Below are 19,805 nucleotides of genomic sequence, written 5' to 3' on the forward strand. Positions count from 1 at the left end.
GCATCACATATGATTAGTTAAATAACTCTCAAAAGTTTAAAAAACAAGCTTCTGGTTTGGAAAAATTGTGTAAATTTTGATCATTTTTAAGACAAAATTGACATCCAGTGATGCAAAGATTTAATATTCTTGCTTTTCCTATCCACGTACAACTAAGTAGAAAGGTTTTACTATTTCATGAACTGCTGTAAAGGTAGCAGCCAATCAGTTAATTAGTCTTTTATTACTGCTTTGTTGTGATTTATACATCAAATAACGTGTGGTTCAGTCTCACATGTTCAGTACATATCATATAAAAGTCTGAATGACAGGACACTGTCACTTTAACCGACCAATGACGCAGCAATGTTTCGTATCCAGGGTGTGAAAAGCTGTATTGTGTGTGTCTGTCCAGCAGGTGTGTGTGTGGCCACCTGCTGTGATAGGTGTCTTTGTTCTCAGTAGATTAAAGCAGCTGAAAAAACCCTCTTTGCTTCAAAAGGTCAGTGCAGGTTCAGACAGGAAACACTTACAGAAAGGATGGAAATAGAATCGACAACCGCCTCTTTCAGCTCGGATCCTTTCAGCTCAGATCCTTTCTCTCTTTTGACAAAACACAGTTTTAGTTCAGATGGAATAAAACAGCGGCCTCTTTGACAGCCTCTACAGAGGAGCTTGTATAGTAACCTGTTTTAGACGCTAAAGGTGTGTTCGGTTATTTGAAGCGTCCTTTAGTATGAGATCAACAACAAAAGAAGCTGTTAGCAAAAAAGAAGTTCAGTATTTTGCGAAAAAAACAAACATAACATTATTCTTGTATACTCACTCTGTGCAGGAGTGGTATCAGTTGTACATTTAAAACAAGTCCTGGAATCTTTAGGCTTCTAGCAACTAATCGTCAGGAGATTGACAATGTCTGAACCACTTTTCATGGCAATCGATCCAATAGTTGTTGAGATATTTTATCCAAACTCATGATATTGTCACTCTAAAGTGACATAAGGAGATGTATCCTCAGGGTACCACACATTACTGTACACATTTTACAGCAGTCTGACCAATACTGAAGTGAACACTATGTAAATGGCGGTCCATTTACAATGACTTTGCTCACCAGTGACAGCTTTTTAACCCTCGTGTCGTCATGTGGATAAAAATTGACCTGTTTTAAAGTTTGAAAATATGGAGAAAAAAAATTGCAGTGAAACCTCTGATGTCCACATTTGCAACAATTTTGAGAAATCTTTGAACATTTTTGGGTGGAAAAAGAAATGTTAAAAATGTTTCTTAAGAACATTCACGTAAAAATCAACCAAAATCCAGCGAAATTCGCTAGATTTTGGTTGATTTTTTTGTGAATGTTCTTAAAGAAAATATTCGAAGTTTTACTGATATATATGGAATCACTTTAGATATTTTTAGGATTTTTTTGGAAGATTTTTACTCATTTTTTGAAAATATATACAAGAACTTTCTTGCCAAATCTGGGGGATTTTTTTCCAATAAAACTTTAAAGGAAAACTTTTAAGGAATTATTGGACTTTATTCCAATATTTTCTTCCAGAAGGTTTTGCAAATTTTCAGAAATTTGGGGATTTTTTTTTGCTGAATTTCTTGATTTTTTTTCAGACAAGGAAACAGTATTTTTTGGTGCCCATAAATGAGGACAACAGGAGGGTTAATCAAACATTTTTTGAAATATATCCAAACTTCCTTAATAAATTGGTATAAAATTGGTTACAGATATTCATGAATCCCCTACTTGCATCGCTGCAGACATCCTTTATTGAAGAAAAGGGCGACTTCATGTATATTTGATGATTTAAGCTTGCCTCTGCTCATTAGAAACATCTGATATGAGAAGAAATATTGTTTTATGCCATTACGTTCCAAATTAGCAGAAGACAGACCATGGTTTTTAGAGTGTGTATGCAGCCCACACATCTTTTCATCTCCGTGAACACAACCCCAGCCCTGCCGTGGCCTTTCATTCCATTTACCTGCACGATTACCTTCCACTTTGCTCCACTGTTTTGATGTGCGAATATAAAATACATGGAAGCCGAGGGGGGAAAAGGCTCCATTCTTCCACATTTATCGTATATCTAATTAGATTTTTCTTTCCTTTTTTTCCCACCTCATTTCCATTTCACTGAGAGGAAGACTGTCAGATACACATCTGTCTCTGCTTAGCATTTGATTCACACATCAGTGCTTCTTTAAAACGCTCTGCTGGCCTTTCGCCTCTGTCTGCTTGAATTTCCTGCTTTTGTTTCCTGCCTGATTTTTTCCCCTCCTCTTGATTTCTTGGTGGAATTCATGACTTGCATGGTTTCACAAAAACTTATCTGAGTAGGAGTTCTAATTTGACTCCGTTTGGTCCCTAGACGATTGTTTTTTAAAGGTGTATTAACAGACTTTTGGCCACTAGAGGGCAGAAGAAGCTAAAAATACGAATAAGTATCCACCATCTGTACACCCAGATACCCTTTGGTTATTTCTCAAACTTAATTTCTTGCTTTCTTCTCCCATTATCAACTCACACAATGCATTAAATCTCACATTTGAAGTACATTTGAAGTATTAATACCAAGAGTCCAGTGCATTCTCCATATGTGTCAAACTCTTGTCTCGTAGGGGTGTAGCAGTACATTTTTTTCACTTGCTATTAAATATCCTTTGTTTTTTACATCCTGTGAGCAAAACAGTTCCTATCAGAAGTGCATTTATGTTGACATACTTGTGTTTTCAAGACCAAATTGGAATATTTTGTCAGTTTTGATGTCAGGTTTGAAGTTCCAGAGACAAGGCCACAGATATTCCAAAGTGGGCACTACACTGGCTGCATGATTAATTATTTTTCCTGTTTTTTTGTGTTAACTAGGTGGTGATTAGCCTAGCTTAGCATAAAGAGAACTGATTCTTGTCACTGCTCTCCATGCTAAGAAAGCGACCCAACTTCCTGTTAAAAAACACCATTGGTTTTACTTTGAGTAGCCTAAAGATTATCATCAACATGTAGGTTTAAAACTTTGGAGACAGCCACTCAAGGCATTTGCTGCTAATTGCCTCCCGCCTCCAGCTGCAGACGGTACACAACGTGTAGGCAGACTGTATGAGCTCTGGGCTACCTGCTGAGTTAAACAATGTGCTGCCTGCAGAGAGATGGGAGCCGAGAAAGGCTGTAACCCCAGGAGCACCGCTAACGCTCATCTCTGCAGTCCTGGTCTTCGTCTTAATTTAAACCTATGATGGGAAAAAGAGGAGAAGAGGCAGTGAAAGCACCATCTAGATAATGTGACAATGCACAGTGCAGTAAAAGGAAACAGTAGGACAGTGATGTGTTTTGGTGTTGTGCCCCAACACTTCACTGGGAGGTTGAATTTGAGTTTTATTCAAGCATATCAGTGCACATATAATCTTGTAGACATTATTACTGAGGAAATTTTTTTTAAAAATATTCCTTCAAGCTTCAGTTCAGACCCACTGTGCTCCAGTACAACAGAAAGTGCAAAGTTCACGATTAAGGGTTGATGGTGTACGCACTTAGCTGATCTGTTGAAGGCCCTTATTGTAATTCAAGTCCTAGATTTCTTCCATGTAAAAGAAAGAGGAGTTTTAGGGAGTCCAGGGCAGCAACACACTGAGATAATACAGCATCAAAGTATTGCATGACAAAACAAAACAAAAAGCGGAAAATCAGTTTGGCGTGCAAGAATGTTGGAAAAAACACTTAACCTCTTGACCTGTCAGGAGTCTTGGTGTCCAAAAATAAAGAAACCAGTCATTTTTTGCCTGCAGAGAATCATACCGTGAAGAGTTCATGCAGGCGTCAAAATAAAAGTGTAAAATCGCTCAGTCACTGTATATATCCACAGTGAGGGGGAAGAGTTCCTGTGTCTGGTTGCCTTCACTGCTCAGGCTGGGTAAACATCACTGAAAGCAGCAGTGTGCGACTCATGAAGGATCTGTCTTTCCCCCCATCATCACCATAAACATATACAGTACAGTACATGATTCTGGCAGGATGTGCTGTTTGCCCATCTATCTGGTTTATAAGAACTGAATGTCTGGTACAAATGGTTCCCTGGGGAACATGAACCTCTAAAATCTCCTGTACTCCAAGTGTTGAGGGATAACGAGGCAGCAGCCTAAACAATACTGCCATCAGGTGGCAGAAGCTAGACTCACTGTAGAGCAGAATTCAACACTACGTAGTGTGTGCTGCTTTTGGCTCACGTTTTGTGGTCAGGTTAGATTTCAGCATGTCAAAATCAAGAGTTCTGAAGACATTTTCGATGACATCTGGAATACAACTCACGAGAAGAAGAAAAACTAAAGGAAAAAGCCGTCAAACCAGAGCAGAGAAAATGGATCCTGAAGGTTTTGGAGCTGTACTCTGTCTGCTGGGCATTTTTTCAGAAGAGACACAAAAGCAGCATTAAGGTGTTTTGGTTCTCGGTTGTGTTGAAGGAAACCTGACTTAAGGCCTGATAAACTACTCCCTGTTCTGTTAAAGTGGGCAGAAACACCTGCCACGACCTGTAAAATTACACTTTAGAGCCCTTGAATAAATAAATACATAACACATTTGGGTAAAAATCAACTTTTGTACATTGTAAACATACATGTCCATATGAAATTTCTTATATGCCAGAAGATTGATAAGTTGTAAGTTGTTGTATTTCATATCTGCTCATAGAACTGGAGTTACGTTTAGTGACCACTATGTGTTGTGGTGTTGACACACTCCAAGTTAGCGTCAAATCTAATAAATATCCCTCATATGTAGATTCCTGCAGCTTGTTTTGTTGCCCCCAGATGGCCAAGAGGGTAATTTAACACAAAAAAATGTTCAAGTTCAGTTCAAATACAAAGCCAACAACTTAAAAAGTAGAGTTGACAGCCATCATAAAGGGGCTTTGTACCGATTAAAGCCACCATCTAAAAAGTAAACAGCAGCTTTGACTGTCAGTTCACCATTTAATGAAAATCCAATGCAAATTCTTACTAGATATGTGATTTTTATTCTCTCACAACACTGTTAACGTCAACCAGTGGGCTCGAAACTCTAAAGAATTACCCGTTGCTTGGGGCCACACAGCTGACGAGACTGTTGACGTTACGTAGACTGAGCAGTCGACTTCTTGCCTCTGCGAGCTGCTCCAGACTTCCTCTTCCCTTTAGGCTTAAAGGAGGGACGATGGAGCATAATTTTCCCTCCTTTCTTGGCTTTGGGCCAAAAACTGTTGAGCAAAACACAGACAGACAAGAAGTTAAGATGTTAAATCCAACTGGCACGGTGGAAAGTCTGAACCTCTCGGGGCTTTTCTCACCTGTTGATCCTGTGCGAGTCTTTCAGAGGGCAGGATTTGCGTTTGTGCTTCAGGCTGCCGCAGTTGAAACAGCCTTCCTTTCCTTCACCACAGGGGTGGTCCGGGAGGGCACAGCGGCCGCAGGACTGGCAGTGTTTCCACGCTTTAACGACGAAATTGAAATAAATTCACTCATTAACTCTAAACAAAAACACCTAACATGCCTAAACGTCTGATTTACGTACACGGTTTCACACATTTCCCACACGTTGAGCAGTGCTTCCATTCACGGCCGTCCTGGAGACACGGGGAGAAAACACAAGCTGTAGCATATACACAGGATTTAATGGACTGACTTTTAAAATAAAACGGATGAGTAGCAGTTTCATACCTTGGATGGGCAGAGGTTGCATTTAGCACAGTGTTTATTCAGGGACCAAACGTATCTGTCACATACAGAGCAGAATCTAACAGGACAAAGAGAAATTACCTTTAAACACAACTTCACACGATCAGAAACAAAACATACAGGTACATTACAAGCCTTTCATCTGCTTTTATGTGTATTTTCATAAATGTATGCATAAAAACTAATCAGACACATTCATGATCAGTATAAAACACCAAGAGACACCATAAACTGAACACTCTGCTCTCTAGGGAACTAAATGTAATTTAGTGTTTTTGTACTCATGGTGACTGTTTACGCCAGTTCATGTGAGATGAGTCGAAATCTGCAGTTGCGTCGCAGTTTAAAGACGACACAGTGAGTAAACACAGATAAACAGTGAGTGCTTTTGTACCTGTATCCCTCCTCTTTGGGCAGGACGACGTCTCTGGGTGAAATGTTGGTGAAGAGCCTGACAGGAGACTGCTTCCTGCCCGTCTTCCCATGTTTATACAGAGCATGGTTGTCATAGTCCACCTGGTTAGAAGTAAACCCAGATTTTAATTTGACTACATGGTTACAGTCTATTATAATTTCTCATGTGGATAAAAATGAGCCTGAAAGAAAAACATTGCCTGGAGTTACTCGGAAGTCTAATACTAGAAAGTCACAGTCAGGTTGCAGCATTAATGTGTGAGTCACTGTGCTGCAACTCTAAACCACATGTACCAAACTAGGTTTATATTACTGGTAGGTTTGAGGTGACTTTGGGTGCTTCTATAGAAAACAATGTGACCTCTCAGCTTTAACTATCACCCCCAAATCACATGGCTAATGGCCCATTAACAACCCAAAACTCATATACTTGGAGGCCTTACTGGCTGCCAGGTCAGGGGTTACCCAAGGTTTACTGTTGGTTAGTGGCTCCTTGTACTTTGATTTAATGTCCAGTTTTGTGCACATGGCAAATATCCTGCAAGGATACCATTACTGAATGAAGACACAGGGAAATGAAGGTAAAAGTGAGCTACAATTAGGGCTGCAGCTGTCTATTATTTTAGTAAACGAGTATTCTATCAATTATTCGGGCGATTAATCGAGTAATTGGATTTTGCGCTTGGCATGCGTGCTACAGCATCAAAAGCAGAAGTGAGTGCGCTGTGCAACAGAAATAACCGTCCTGGCAGAACATGGGTGGACATCTGTGGTGTAATGTACATATATAGTACAGTACAGGGGTATTCAACTAAAACTCAAAGCCATGGGAACCCCACATGTATTTAGTTGGTGATGCAGAAATCATAAATATGTTTTTTTTTTTTATGTTTGGTCCATTTAAACAGCTGCTACTGCTGCTGATATAACACATATAAGAAAATTGATCACTAGCACTGATTTCATTCATTATGACAGTGTCAGACCTGCATGCACTTCAATACAATATGTTTGAACATATGAAGTTTGATAGTTTTAATGTGCAGCTGTCTGCTAGAAATAATCAGCTACATTTATCGGTAAAATAAATATATTAATGCATGTTTAATAGTTTTCTACCAGCATTCCTGTCTTACATCATGTCCAGTAGCAGCTTTGTACCGTCATATTTTTTTATGTTCCTCTTTGTTCTTCATTAAAACAACCCGATCGGTTCATTTTGTGTGGAAAACGAGTTAAATGATGCGTTAAACGCTCCCGTTTATGTGACGAGTTTGAAGCAGAAAGTCTGAGCTCAAAAAGAAAGTTGAAAACCACCTTCATGCCTGTTAACTCTGACTGAGGTTTTAATTGTTGCCGACTCACACAAAGAAAGCCCAGCTGTCTTAAACTGCCTTTGTAGTCCAGTGTCTGATCTGATAAATGCTGCACACACTTGAAAAGCTGCGCTAGTTGAAATAAAGGCATCCCGTCAAATTTAAAATCCCCTTATAATTTGTTGATTATAGGTCCGGGTCCGTATAGAATGAAGTCTGGGTCCGGAAGCCTGGTACCTGGTAGTCCAACATGGTCAATGAAGGGAGACCCTCCTGGATGCGAGGCTCAAAGAAGTACGGGAAAATCCACATCACGGGCAGTTCAACGTCAGAACTGTCTGCACACACAAACACATGCTTGTTAGCCTTGAAGAACGAATTTAGAGTTCTTAATTGAAACTATACTAAAGCTAGAAGAAACATCAAAGCCCGCACTGATCAACGTTTTATATTAACTGCACTTAAAACTACTTTGCATAGAATGAAAGGACAAAACACACCAAGAAAGTCATCACCAATTCTGCATGTGTCGTTAGCTTTGCTGAGCTCTTTAGTCTTTTAGCTCATTGTTTGGTTTTACAACCTCCACACTCTATTCTTTTGGTTTAGACTTCTTCAGAATTAGTAGCAGGTCTTCAGTCGCTATCCCCTACATTCTTACCACCATTTCACAGAATGTTTTTTCCAATTTTGCAAACATTATGGAGTATTTAACAGCTAAAGAGCCAGATACTTTACTCTGGAGTTGATGGAGACCAAAAACAGCTAAAAAGAGGTTGAACTTATGATTTGTTTTCAAGAGGTTAGTATAAGGTGAACACTCATGCTAATGCTCCTCTTCTAGATTAAGCTAATATTAGTCTAATCAATAAATTAGTCCAACTTTAAATTCTTGATGTTGAGGATGTCTTCTTTAATGCCCCTAACTGCGTTCATGTGCATTTGTTTTTAAGTTGCCTCACTGCAAATCAACCACAATCACTACTTGATACAGCTGGGAACTGAACAAAACATGGCATTTCTCCACTGTTACACTGACCAGAGCTCTTTAGCGTCTTCCAGGTCTGAGCTATCAGAGAGAAACTGTGGGCCAGAGGCTTCACCAGGCCGCCGAACGGAGGGTCAGCCACCATCACCACCTTCTCCCCATCGGACTCTCTGAGGAAAGCCTTCAGGACGGCGCTGGAGGCCTGAAAAGAAATAAAACTTTGCCGTATAAATGTGAAAATGGAAAACCTTATCATACAAAGGGCTGAAACATATATGGTCACATTTTTGTTGTTAAATAGAAAAGCAAAGTCAGTTGCAGAGCTGCACAATTAATGGAAAAACAAGCACCACCAAGAATTAAATGAACATGATGCATTGTAATATGGATGTTTAAAATGTTCCACTCATAGAAAACCCCACTTATAGATAACATTTCATGCAGATAAAATCTCAATTTGGGTAAATCTGATGTTAGAACACCTTATTTCACTCTTTTCAGAGTAGTTTTTGATCACACACCTGAATTGGGAGACTAGAGGCTTCTCTCTGCACAGCTGCCTAACGATGAGGTGTTTAGGGAACATAAGTAACCAGATATTCAGCAACTGACGCATTTTAGGTATAATTCTAGTTATACTTTGCCTCTAAGAGACTGAATCCATGTATATTTAAGTCTCATTTTGATGGAGATGCGTACAGATGCAGGAATATAGCACAACATGAAAGTTAAGGCAGTGCCGTTTATTTACATGTTAAAGTGCAATAAATATATTTTATTGACAAAATGAATAAATAATTGCTATCTCAATATTAATCAAAACTAATGTGAATGTCGTTTACAACACAAACTTGCAGCCCTTTCGATTGTGTGCAATATTTTTCCTGCATAAAGAACAAAAAAAGCACTCAGAGCGCAGTACTCTTTCTATGCTGCTCATTCCCCCATATGTCAGAAATGCAGCATTTGTTTATTAGTTATTGATGATCAGAAATCACAGCAATATAGAATGTGTCCATTTAATATAGATGCACCCACAAACCAAATGACCTTGCGCTGAGCACAGGCATGTGTTATGCATGTGTACGTTATGTACAAATACCGAATCACGTGACCTAAATATGTAGCAGGCGGCGGGCAATAATGGAACTCAGAAACACCCCCACAATTTAATCAGTTGTTCCTTGGATCATTTCCGACAGACAAGTCCTGATAAGTCCTCAGTAGTGGATTTGTAGTAGGATCACAATCAGCTGAAGCAGCGTTCACTTCTTGTTACAGTGATGCCGTGCTGCTATCTCTCAATGATACAGAATCTTTAACAAATCCATAGATCCAGACTATAAGCTGCATCACTGCCAAAATCTAATCACTGGGTCCTTGTGTCATTTCTGACCTTCCCTGAAAATTTCATCCAAATGTGTTAGTCTGTTTTTGAGTAATGTTGCACACAGACGGAATAACAGACGGACGGACAAACGTCTGAAGGCCATTCGAAGCAAAAAAATACATAAAATTATTTTGGTTTTCTATGCAGAAGCACCCCAGTCATTCAATAATTATGATTTTATTCAAGTCATGTGGTTGAAATTGCTGTATTTTAAAAAAAATACTGCAACAAAAATACAAAAAACTTAAATATTTCAATGCATTTTTTTCTCCTAATTGTGCAACACGAGTGGAAATGCAAATTACCTCTCCGCCAAAGAAGTGATTGTTGAACATGTTGTAATGACAGAACTCATCCTGACTGTAGAACTGGGCATATCTGAAACAGAAACAAACAGTTTTGTCTCTTAGAAGGCTGCGAGCAGTGGAGCAAGTTTTAACTTATCTGCAGTTCGCATCGAACCAGCAAACACTCGGAGGATCCTGAGGTTGTGTATCCAGGAGACAGTGAGGTGTGTGAAGCAGGCTGAAGCTTGCAGCACAAGAACACACCCTCCCAGCACTTCCAGCCTGCACATTCTTCACAGAAACAAACAGCAGAGACAGCACAGGGAGCTCAGGTAAGAACTATTTCAGAACATTATTTACTCATGTTTAGAGAATATAAATGAGTGTATCTGAGGAGGCATGATGATTAGGCAGAAAGGGGCAAAGCTTGTTCGGTTGTAAACAAGAAAGTGTTGGATTAGAGGAAAAAAACATGGTGTTTTGCACTCAAACTTGAAACAAAAACATTTAGAGAGTCATGTTTATTGCACTGCATCTGACTCTGATAGAAATAAGATCAAGTCCTGGACTCAGTTTATGCAAAAACCTTGCCATGAACAGACAGGTTTTTTAAAAAATCTTGAAGAACTGGTTCGTTCTGCAAACACAGCCAAAGCCAAAAACACACACAAAATGCTTCAGACGATGCAAAAAGAGACAATATCTCAGGCAGAAATGTAACATGTGTTTGCTGTTTTTGTCAGTCCTCATAAATGGAAGCTGAAGAGTCCCCATCTGTCGGAAATGGACGGTCAGCAGCAGGTCTGTCGGTGCAGAGTGATCTTGCAGCGCCCTCTGCAGGCATCGACAGTCTACTGCAGGATGGCTTCACTTCGCTGGACACAGGCAGTGACAGAGTCGTTGAGCCTTTCCCACGTTCTCCTAAACTACAGAGGAAGGTGGCCAAAGCTGCACAGCCCTCTCAGGTAAACACATGTAGTAGTGTATAGACTTAGACTACCGTTCTAAAGCTTGGGGTCACTTAGAAATGCCCTTATTTTGGAAAGAAAAGCAGTTTTCTCAAAGAAAATCACATTAAATGAATGTTCTATCTGGAAACGGATGATTTTTAATGGAATATTTGGGTCAATATATAACCGCGGGACTTTTTGTATCATAGTTGACATTTTTGCTGTTTTCAGGCCTAAAATCAACATGGCCGCCTATAACCAAACACCACATGACATTTTTACAGAAAGATTCTTCTAAATGTTACATAAACAATTGAGTGAAATTGAAATGACATCATATGGAGCAGGTCATGTGATCTGGAATTAACACACTTCCTAAAGAGGTGTTTTTGTAATGGGAACTTAGTGGAAAGTGATTTATCGGACACAGATCCAATTAATTTTCCATATAAAATTTGATATATTGCCAAAAAAGAAATATCTGTCATGATTATCTCAACCTTATAAAAAGAACACAATCAAACTATTTCTGAATCAGCTCATTTTATTAGTGTTTAGCTAATTAGAAAGTGGTTGTTATTAAATTCAGACGGTTATTTAGTTGACATTTTACTGATATCCAGTCAATTTTTTTTTAATTAATAAGTGATTGTTTCCATAATAAATAATTATGGAATTTGTAAAGACATGATCATAATGAACATAAAAATATATATTTTTTTACTTTTAATAAAAATGTATGCAGATATATCCCATGGACTTCAATAGTCTCTCAATTATACATCAACCCATCTCCATAGAGGTACAGAGGAACATTTCCAGCAACCATCACTCCTGTGTTCTAATGCTACATTGTGTTAGCTAATGGTGTTGAAAGGCTCATTGATGATTAGAAAACCCTTGTGCAGTTATGTTAGCACATGGATAAAAGTGTGAGTTTTCATGGAAAATAATGAAATTGTCTGGATGAACCCAAGCTTTTGAAAGATAATGTATATACACTGACAATGATTAAACTAAAGTGTACAGTACATGTGCTTTAGTTGTAACTTTTGCAGATGAAAACAAATACTATCATATGAAACACAAGACTACAAAAGTCTTTTTGTAGTTTTCTGAAGAACAGTAAAAGCTGCAACAGAGAAGTACGTCTTAAATATGAAGAATAAAACTGGCTTTGCTGCAATCAACCTTCCTGTAGACAAAATCTATCAGCAGCAACTATGACATCTGAGATCTAAAGTGTTTCATGATGCTGTTCTGTGCAGGAGCAGTTAACCAGACGTATGGAGGAGCTGCAGGCTGAGAAATCCAAGACTGAGGCTCATATCGAGTCACTGAAGAAACGCAAAGCAGATCTTTCTGTAAGTTTATAAGTACTTAAAACAGTCAACTAGTAGGACTGTGACTGTGTCTAAAATATCATTTCACTCCAAGAGGACCTCCGAGGTGATGAAGCAGCAGGTCCGAGAGCGCTTCGAGAACATGCGGCGTGTTCTGAAGCAGGATGAGCAGGTCGTCCTGGACTCTCTGGAGCTGGACCTGAAGCAGACCAGGACCAGGCTGGACCAGGTTCTGAAGAACTGGAAGCAGCACCAGGACCAGGTCAGCGAGAGCATCGGCAGCACCCAGAGAGCTCTGAGCAGGAGCCCCGAAGCAGAGGAAGACTGGAAGGTCTGATCACCCACTGACCAACACCACTGTGTAAAAATACACGACCTGGAGGTATTTTACTGCAGTTTAAACCAGTATTTCTCCTTGTGTCTCCTCTTTAGGGCTACTCTGAGAACCTGAGGTAAGACACTGCACCACTACAGCTGTACTTCACATCCGTCTGCCTCATTTTAATCTATGCAATCACTCTTTTAGTCCCAAGAAGTCGGACGCATCCGAGAGGGAAATCCAACTGAATAAAGACAGATTCGAGAGGCTTCTTAAAACCCTCTCCTCCATCTCCAAAAACCTGAAGGCCCAGCTACAGAGGAAGACTCTACTGTTGGGTAATAAGATCTTACATGATATTAATCTAAGGCGTTCGCTGGATGTGGAACCGAAATAGTACCAAAAAAAATCTAAATAACCACCGAAAAAGTGCATGTAATGAGACTCAAAATCAATTCTTTGGATCAATAACGGGGCAATCTGAGGATTATTATTTTAGTTTATTTAGCAAAAACACATCCAATCAAAAGATACTCAGTGACTTCCAGTTACTGTTGGCGGCTACCACAATCAGGCTCTATAATGTGAGATTTCTGCTGTATTTACATGTGAATCGCCTGAGCTGATCCAATATTCCCTGCTTAATTACTGAAGAGGAGTGTACTAAATGCTAAGCTAGCAGCCTCTTGTTGGTGCAGACTGACACTTTCAATGATCCAAATGACAAATGGAAGTTATATCAGCCGCTAATTAGTGGGAATTGATAAACTAAATCTGTGGTAAACCAAAATTAAACTTGACAAGGTAAGACACTGCCAAATTTCCATTTCCAGCAACCATCACTCCTGTGTCCTAATGCTACATTGTGTTAGCTAATGGTGTTGAAAGGCTCATTGATGATTAGAAAACCCTTTTGTAATTATGTTAGCACATGAGTTTTCATGGAAAATTGCCCGAGTGACCCCAGACTTTTGAACGTTAGGGTATAAATGCCTGAAAATGCAAGACACTATATTACATTGGTGCAAGAATGTAAACATACTGTGAATCCATTGATTCCTGCAGTAACAAGACGGCCATCCCTGTATAAACACTATCACTAAATCTCTACAAATTTGTTATCAAATCCAGCGAAATGATGTTTTTAAACTCTGTTCTGATTGTAAATTTGTGTTATGTTGCCAATAGGAGGCACATACAAAAACACAACATACATGTGTTATTGCAGTAACAAATGTGTTTATACTGATAATATGTAAAATACATTTCATTTCAGACTCCACTTCTACTGTGATTGACAGGCAGACTTGCCATTCCCATATCACAGTGACTTCAGAGGGGCGGGCCTTGTCTTTCTCCAGCTCCGCCCCCTCAGCTCCAGAACATCCTCTCCAGTTTGATAAGGTGTGCTGCGCTCTGGGCTCGTCTCCCATCTCGGCTGGTCAGAGTTACTGGGAGGTGGACGTGCGCTGCTGCTCGGCCTGGGCGGTGGGCGTGGCCTACGGCAGCCTGGAGAGGAAGGGGCGGGACAAGGGCGCCAAACTGGGCCGGAACCGCAACTCGTGGTGCGTTGAGTTCCGCCACGGGAACCTGTCCGCTTGGCACAACGATCGGAACGTGGCGTGTCAGGGCGTGGGGCAGGGTCCACTGGGGAGGGTGGGAGTGTGGGTGAATTACGATAAAGGTCAGCTGATGTTTTATGATGCTGAGAACATGGTCGTCCTGCAGAGGTTTTCGGCAGCCCTGACGCCGGTGTTCGACAGGGCTCATCACCAGTTCACTCAGCCTCTGTATCCGGCCATACGCTTCCTGAAACCACCACAGAACCAGATCTGGCCAAACCACCTGGAGTTCTGCCACCTCAGCTCCCCATGATGTAGTTTTACTCCAGAGACAACGATGTGGACTATCTAGTGACCTGATGTCACATTTAAGAAGCACCCAGACATCATCCGCAAACAGCTCAGATTAATAGTTTCGAAACATGAGCGCAAATACGTATCATACTTGGCTTCCTGTATTGCCATTTTGTCACTTTAATCGCTGAACAGAGCAATAAAAGGGTCTCTTCTGAATCCATCCTAGGTTCTTTCGAGGTTTAGATTCTTATCCGTCACTCAGTAGCATCAGAGAGACATCTGATTGGTCCCAACTTCATTCCACATCAGGACAACAAGCACAAAACCATCAGCCAAAATCATAAAGAGCGATCTGTAGTCACAAGAAGAATGTTCTGAACCCCACAGATCTCATCTTCATAGACTCCTTTCCATGAAGAGACAAAAGACTAAATTCATTCCAGCATGCTTGGAAGAAAACTATCTGCCGAATGCCTTGAAAAAAACGTGAATATCTAGTTTGCTTTTAGTGTCTTAATCGCATTCATAGTGCTTCATACGGAGCATTACATCCAAGCTACATAGTAGAAAACAGGATGTGACCTGACAACAACTATGACAAACGTACCTGAAGTCAATGTCCAGCAGCAGACTCTTCATTGGTTCATGTTTCTGCTCCAGGTTTCGCAGCTTGATCAGCTCCTGCAGTCTGACACAAATGCCAATAATCATCATAAATAACAAAAACATCAATAAATAAATGGTTTCCAAATGTTTAAAGTCAGTTATTCAACTCAAAATTGATCAATCAGAGTATGTTCATTGTATTTTATGACCATTAATCAAATAAAATGATTGAATAAATTGAGAAACATGTACTTTCTCTGAAATGTTATTGCTAATATTAAAAAAAAAACTGTCTCAGGAAACTGTGCACTGACCTTCAAATGAACTCAGTTTTCAAAGTTTTTAAAAGGACTTTTCTTGCTATTAAAAGTTTTTAGAAGTCATTGTTGGTTTTCTTGTATTTCTCAATCATCTCTGAAGGGAAATCTCTCACAGCTGGACAAAAACTCTGAGGATCACACATCTTACAGTCTTACTTTTAAGACTTTTAGGAGTTCAATTATGTTTTTCAGCTTTTGGAACTTAAAAAAATCCATTTTATTATGAAGAAAATTTAGAAGATCTCCAGAGAACTCCTGCCCTGTTCAGAGTTAGAGCTTAGTGTTCAGACAGAGATACAGCTGCTTCAGAATCTACTCAGACAACTTCACTTTCTACACATTTTGTGTTGTAATTTTACATGAATACAATTTGCATTTTATGCTATGAAGCTATACTTAATAACCTATAAAGACAAACTGAAAACACTGCTTTGGAAAGCTTTGCAAATTTATTAAGATCTATCATTTACTAGAGTATTCAGTCCCTTTGCTGTGATAGATCAAAGTGTGGTCTGGTTCATCTATTCTAGTTGCTTTAATTATCCTTAAACAGAGATTAGAAATGAAGATATCTGTGTGTATAAGATTCCAGAATCAACAGTGCGTGTCAGGACAAAAAAGGAAGCCCCTGTGTAGGCCTCCATAGATCAGAATGAAGGTAAAAAACCAGGCGTGTCAAAGTCATTCATTTGTCTCACAAAACATTAGACAAAAAAGTTACAAAGTGACAAAAAATGGAAAAACAACAAAAATGAAACAAAAAATTACATATATGACACAGACGAGACAAAAGAATGACAAAAATGAAAAAGAAAATGACAAAAAAAGAGAAACATAAGCGAGACAAAAAAACAAAAAAAAACCAACAAAAACAAATGCTCAAAACAACAAATAAAGCAAAACACAAAAATAAGACAAAAAACACAAGCGAGACAAAAAGGAAACACAAAACGACAAAAACGAGAAACAAAATGACAAAAACGAGAAACAAAACGACAAAAACATGAGACAAACGACAAGTCAGACAAAAAAGACAAAAAGCAACAAAAACAAGACAAAAACATCACAAAAATGAGACACAAAATGGCAAAAGAACAATGAGCAATCTAGGATTCAACGTTTCGATCAAAACAACTTGCCATGGTCTATAAATTATTTTAAATTTATAATTTCACTCATTTACAATTTACTGTTAATGTCTTCTCTGTAATTTTTACTCTTTGAGGACCGCTTTTGACCCGCGGGCAGCATGTTTGACAACCCTGTATAAAACCATTTCTAAACCTCTGACTGTTGCCAGGAACTCAGTGACAAAGCCCTAAATTAAGAGTTACAACCCTCATGTAAATGACAGTGTTTTAGTTGTAATAAATTTGCACTGGAGTCTTAAATCTACTGCAATAAAAGTTGAAGTTTTCTGGCACCACAGTAAGGTGTTGCTATGGCACATTAACTGTAAATGGATTTCTGAAATAACGAATATCCTGCCATGCGGAGAACATAAAGAGATGTAGCTGAACAGAGAGATGAGGTGTTTTGGCTAGAGGCAGCAACATCATAGCTGTTTGTCAAACTGAAGCCAAATAAAGAAGCCCTACTATACTTTAAACAGATCAGGTAAAACTCACCTGGGTGTTCCCACACACAGCACCTTCCTGTATCCCAGAGCAGCCAGGGTGTCCAGGAGGAAGTGTGCGCTGCGGTCGGTGAACAGGTACTGGGCGTTGCTCTTCTTGTTGTCCAGAGGACGGAGCAGCACGCTGGGCCTCCTCAGCTGAGCGGCGCTGACGGCGGTGGATCTGTGAGCAGAGTGAGCGCTGAGCTCTGCAGGCAGCAGGAGAACCTGGCAATCCTGACAGAACTTCTTCTCATCCAGAGGGAGGGAGGCGAACTTCCTAAACCTGAGGAGACAGGGTACAAGACAAGACAAAAGTCAGTCAATATGTACGCTTTTTAAATGAGGGTTTTGAAATGTTTTACATTACAATTAAGGCTGCACAAAAACAAAGGGAACCATTGGAAGTAGACGTAATTTATAGGTTATGATGCTGTGATTTTACTGGTCCGACCCACTTGAGATAAAATTGAGTTTGCATTTATGTGTATTGAAGGACTTTTCTCTATGAAACAAATCCAGCTTTTTCTTATTTTACAGCTTGCTGATGTATGACAGACATCCATCCTGGATGCAGCTGATTCCTCACCTGTTACAGTACTCCTGCTGGGTGAACGGAGGCTGCTTTGACTTGTTATCTGCCTCTCTGGCCAACAGTCTGGCCTCAGACACCTGAGAAGCAAGAAAATTAGAAGTAACTGTTATTTATGATCATATAAATGTCAGATATCTTGCTATAAGATATAAGTACTAATCAAGGAAGCCTACTTTATCATCTTCCCACTGGAAAAAGCTGCAGTCTTTTCTGTCTCGACAAGCAGAACAGGCATAAAACCTCCTGCCTTCCTTGCTTCCTTTGGCGACTTTCTCAAACAGCAACGTCGGACCTGGAGGAACACATGATGTGACGCAGTAAAAGGTGAGCCGAACTCCGTCTAAAAACACTCTAATTGATAACGAAAACGTCTGAAAGCTTCCACAAACATACAGAAAATTATTTTACGGAAAGAGGATGACATTAGCTGCAATTCGGCTTCAATATTAGGCCCACATGTCTCACACATATTGAGAACAGTTCTTTCGAAGCACACACAGCTAGCATTGCAAATTTTTTGTTGATAATTCGAAGGAATTCGAGTTGTTTTATGTCATATATGTTATCCCAGTTAATTAAAAGGCGTTAATTAACCGTACAATGCAATTAATAATCTTGTTTTTGTGAGAAAAAAGTGAGAAAAAACGAAAAGAAGCAAAGCAACTTTAAAAGAAGTGATTTTTGAAGGTAGTCTGGTGTCGCGCTGCTAGCTGCGTTTAAACTCACCGTGCGGACAACATGGCGCCGGTTTCCCGCCGTCTGGAAGAACAACTTCTATCCCAAAACTGTCGTCGTGTTCCTCAGTCACGTCCATGTCGCGACTTTTACCACAGGTAGTTGATTTTCCTTTAAAAATTTAACACGAGAGGAGCTCAGTGTGCGCAGTGGGAGCCATGCCGTTTTCAGTCGCGCAGATTTGGCGTCACACAGACCTGGTGTCGCACTAAATGCTCGTCAGCCATAAATCAAAACAGGGAAGTCTCAAAGCGCTCGTCTGGTAAAACTGCAATTATTCTCATGTTTATGCATTATTCTACCTACTCTGTGCGCTAGATTATAACTAATCCAGGTGTTTTATTGTTATTTAATGCAGCGAAATAGCTTTAAAAGGCCAGTTTAGCTCATATAATGCGGTTTTACACCTGCCAAACAGATTGTAGTGAATAAACTGTGATTGTAATGCTGTTTGTCCATAAAAATGAGCAAATTTCAATCATAATGGCTGTATTTTAAAGATTACAGCTCATAATATAATTGTAAAATAGACAATTTATTTGATTAATATGAGACATGCCAAACAGAAAAGGCCTAAACATTAAAAACAATTCAATGATATTGCCCATAACAATCCTAAATATAGACCTGATTACAACAAAAAACCCCAAACATTTTACTGGTAACAATGATTCGAATACAAGGAATGTTAAAGTTCTACTAAGGCACACTGTCGTCACAGACATAAAGCTCAGTATATTTGCAGTTTATGACAGTTTCATCCAGATAAAAGCAGATATCAATGTATATAAACTGGGGAATACAACTTGAACAAGAATCCTGCTTCTGGCACCACATTGCAGTCTGCTATTGTATTCATTTGATGTTTGTTCTATTATTGACGTCAGGGGCGGATCTACTGGGGTGGCATAGGGTGGTAACTGCCACCCCGAGAAGATGCCTTGCCACCCCGGCTGCCACCCCAGTTCTGAACGATCTAATTCAAAAATATGTATATGAAAGGTTGTGGCCGGCCGTAAAGAGCGAAAGTCCAGGAAAGACGAATAACGAGTGAAACTCCGATGTCCGAGTGCTTTCGAATGCACCATGTTGACGTCATGTCCTGTACAGTCGATGCTGCTACAGATACGAGGCGACACGATCCCCCTGAGGGGGCTGATCTTAGACCTCACTCATGTGGATGACAGCTGGACTTCGGTGTGGCAGTAAGACACTAGTTAGACTGGGTTAGACTACATGCTAATATAACTGTTCACAATGTATTAAACGCTAATAGTGTCTAAATTCACATAAAGTGTTTGCTTGCGAGACGAGCCGCGGTTTCCAGTGAGCCTGGGCCTTGCTAATTTTTACTTCTGTAGCTAG

The 19,805-nt window shown here is 39.7% G+C and overlaps 2 protein-coding genes across 3 annotated transcripts; one reads left to right on the plus strand and one right to left on the minus strand.

Annotated features, from left to right (window-relative positions):
* Nucleotides 1-204: 204 nt before the first annotated feature.
* zcchc4 (zinc finger, CCHC domain containing 4) lies at nucleotides 205-18,628 on the minus strand. 2 transcript variants are annotated; one of them, XM_023293728.3, is made up of 14 exons: nucleotides 18,432-18,628; nucleotides 17,879-17,997; nucleotides 17,700-17,782; nucleotides 17,124-17,396; nucleotides 15,177-15,257; nucleotides 10,117-10,189; nucleotides 8,473-8,623; nucleotides 7,671-7,771; nucleotides 6,098-6,219; nucleotides 5,686-5,761; nucleotides 5,540-5,591; nucleotides 5,316-5,457; nucleotides 5,063-5,225; nucleotides 205-3,225 (listed from the first exon to the last, which is right to left on the minus strand). In XM_023293728.3, the coding sequence occupies exons 1-13, from the start codon at nucleotides 18,517-18,519 to the stop codon at nucleotides 5,102-5,104; spliced, it is 1,485 nt and encodes a 494-aa protein (XP_023149496.2). In that variant the 5' UTR covers nucleotides 18,520-18,628; the 3' UTR covers nucleotides 205-3,225; nucleotides 5,063-5,101. The 2 variants fall into 2 exon arrangements, with proteins under 2 accessions (XP_023149496.2, XP_023149495.2); XM_023293727.3 differs by lacking the exon at nucleotides 205-3,225 and having other exon boundaries at nucleotides 4,576-5,225.
* si:dkey-219e21.4 (nuclear factor 7, ovary) lies at nucleotides 10,278-15,558 on the plus strand. Its single transcript, XM_023293729.3, has 7 exons — nucleotides 10,278-10,430; nucleotides 10,842-11,063; nucleotides 12,317-12,412; nucleotides 12,486-12,722; nucleotides 12,824-12,843; nucleotides 12,918-13,048; nucleotides 13,987-15,558. The coding sequence occupies exons 2-7, from the start codon at nucleotides 10,851-10,853 to the stop codon at nucleotides 14,583-14,585; spliced, it is 1,296 nt and encodes a 431-aa protein (XP_023149497.2). The 5' UTR covers nucleotides 10,278-10,430; nucleotides 10,842-10,850; the 3' UTR covers nucleotides 14,586-15,558.
* Nucleotides 18,629-19,805: the final 1,177 nt, after the last annotated feature.

This window comes from Amphiprion ocellaris, chromosome 23 (genome assembly GCF_022539595.1).
Source record: "Amphiprion ocellaris isolate individual 3 ecotype Okinawa chromosome 23, ASM2253959v1, whole genome shotgun sequence".
Lineage (NCBI taxonomy): Eukaryota > Metazoa > Chordata > Actinopteri > Pomacentridae > Amphiprion > Amphiprion ocellaris.

Bases quoted from the DNA above. Each gene is read 5' to 3' on its own strand.
- zcchc4 (XM_023293728.3), bottom strand. From the start codon at position 18,519: ATGGACGTGACTGAGGAACACGACGACAGTTTTGGGATAGAAGTTGTT. The intron at 17,998-18,431 runs GTGAGTTTAAAC...GTGTTCCTCCAG, and splicing joins GGCGCCATGTTGTCCGCACG to GTCCGACGTTGCTGTTTGAG. The intron at 7,772-8,472 runs GTCAGTGTAACA...TTGTGTGTGCAG, and splicing joins GAAGACGCTAAAGAGCTCTG to ACAGTTCTGACGTTGAACTG.
- si:dkey-219e21.4 (XM_023293729.3), top strand. From the start codon at position 10,851: ATGGAAGCTGAAGAGTCCCCATCTGTCGGAAATGGACGGTCAGCAGCA. The intron at 12,413-12,485 runs GTAAGTTTATAA...TTTCACTCCAAG, and splicing joins AACGCAAAGCAGATCTTTCT to AGGACCTCCGAGGTGATGAA. The intron at 12,723-12,823 runs GTCTGATCACCC...TCTCCTCTTTAG, and splicing joins AAGCAGAGGAAGACTGGAAG to GGCTACTCTGAGAACCTGAG.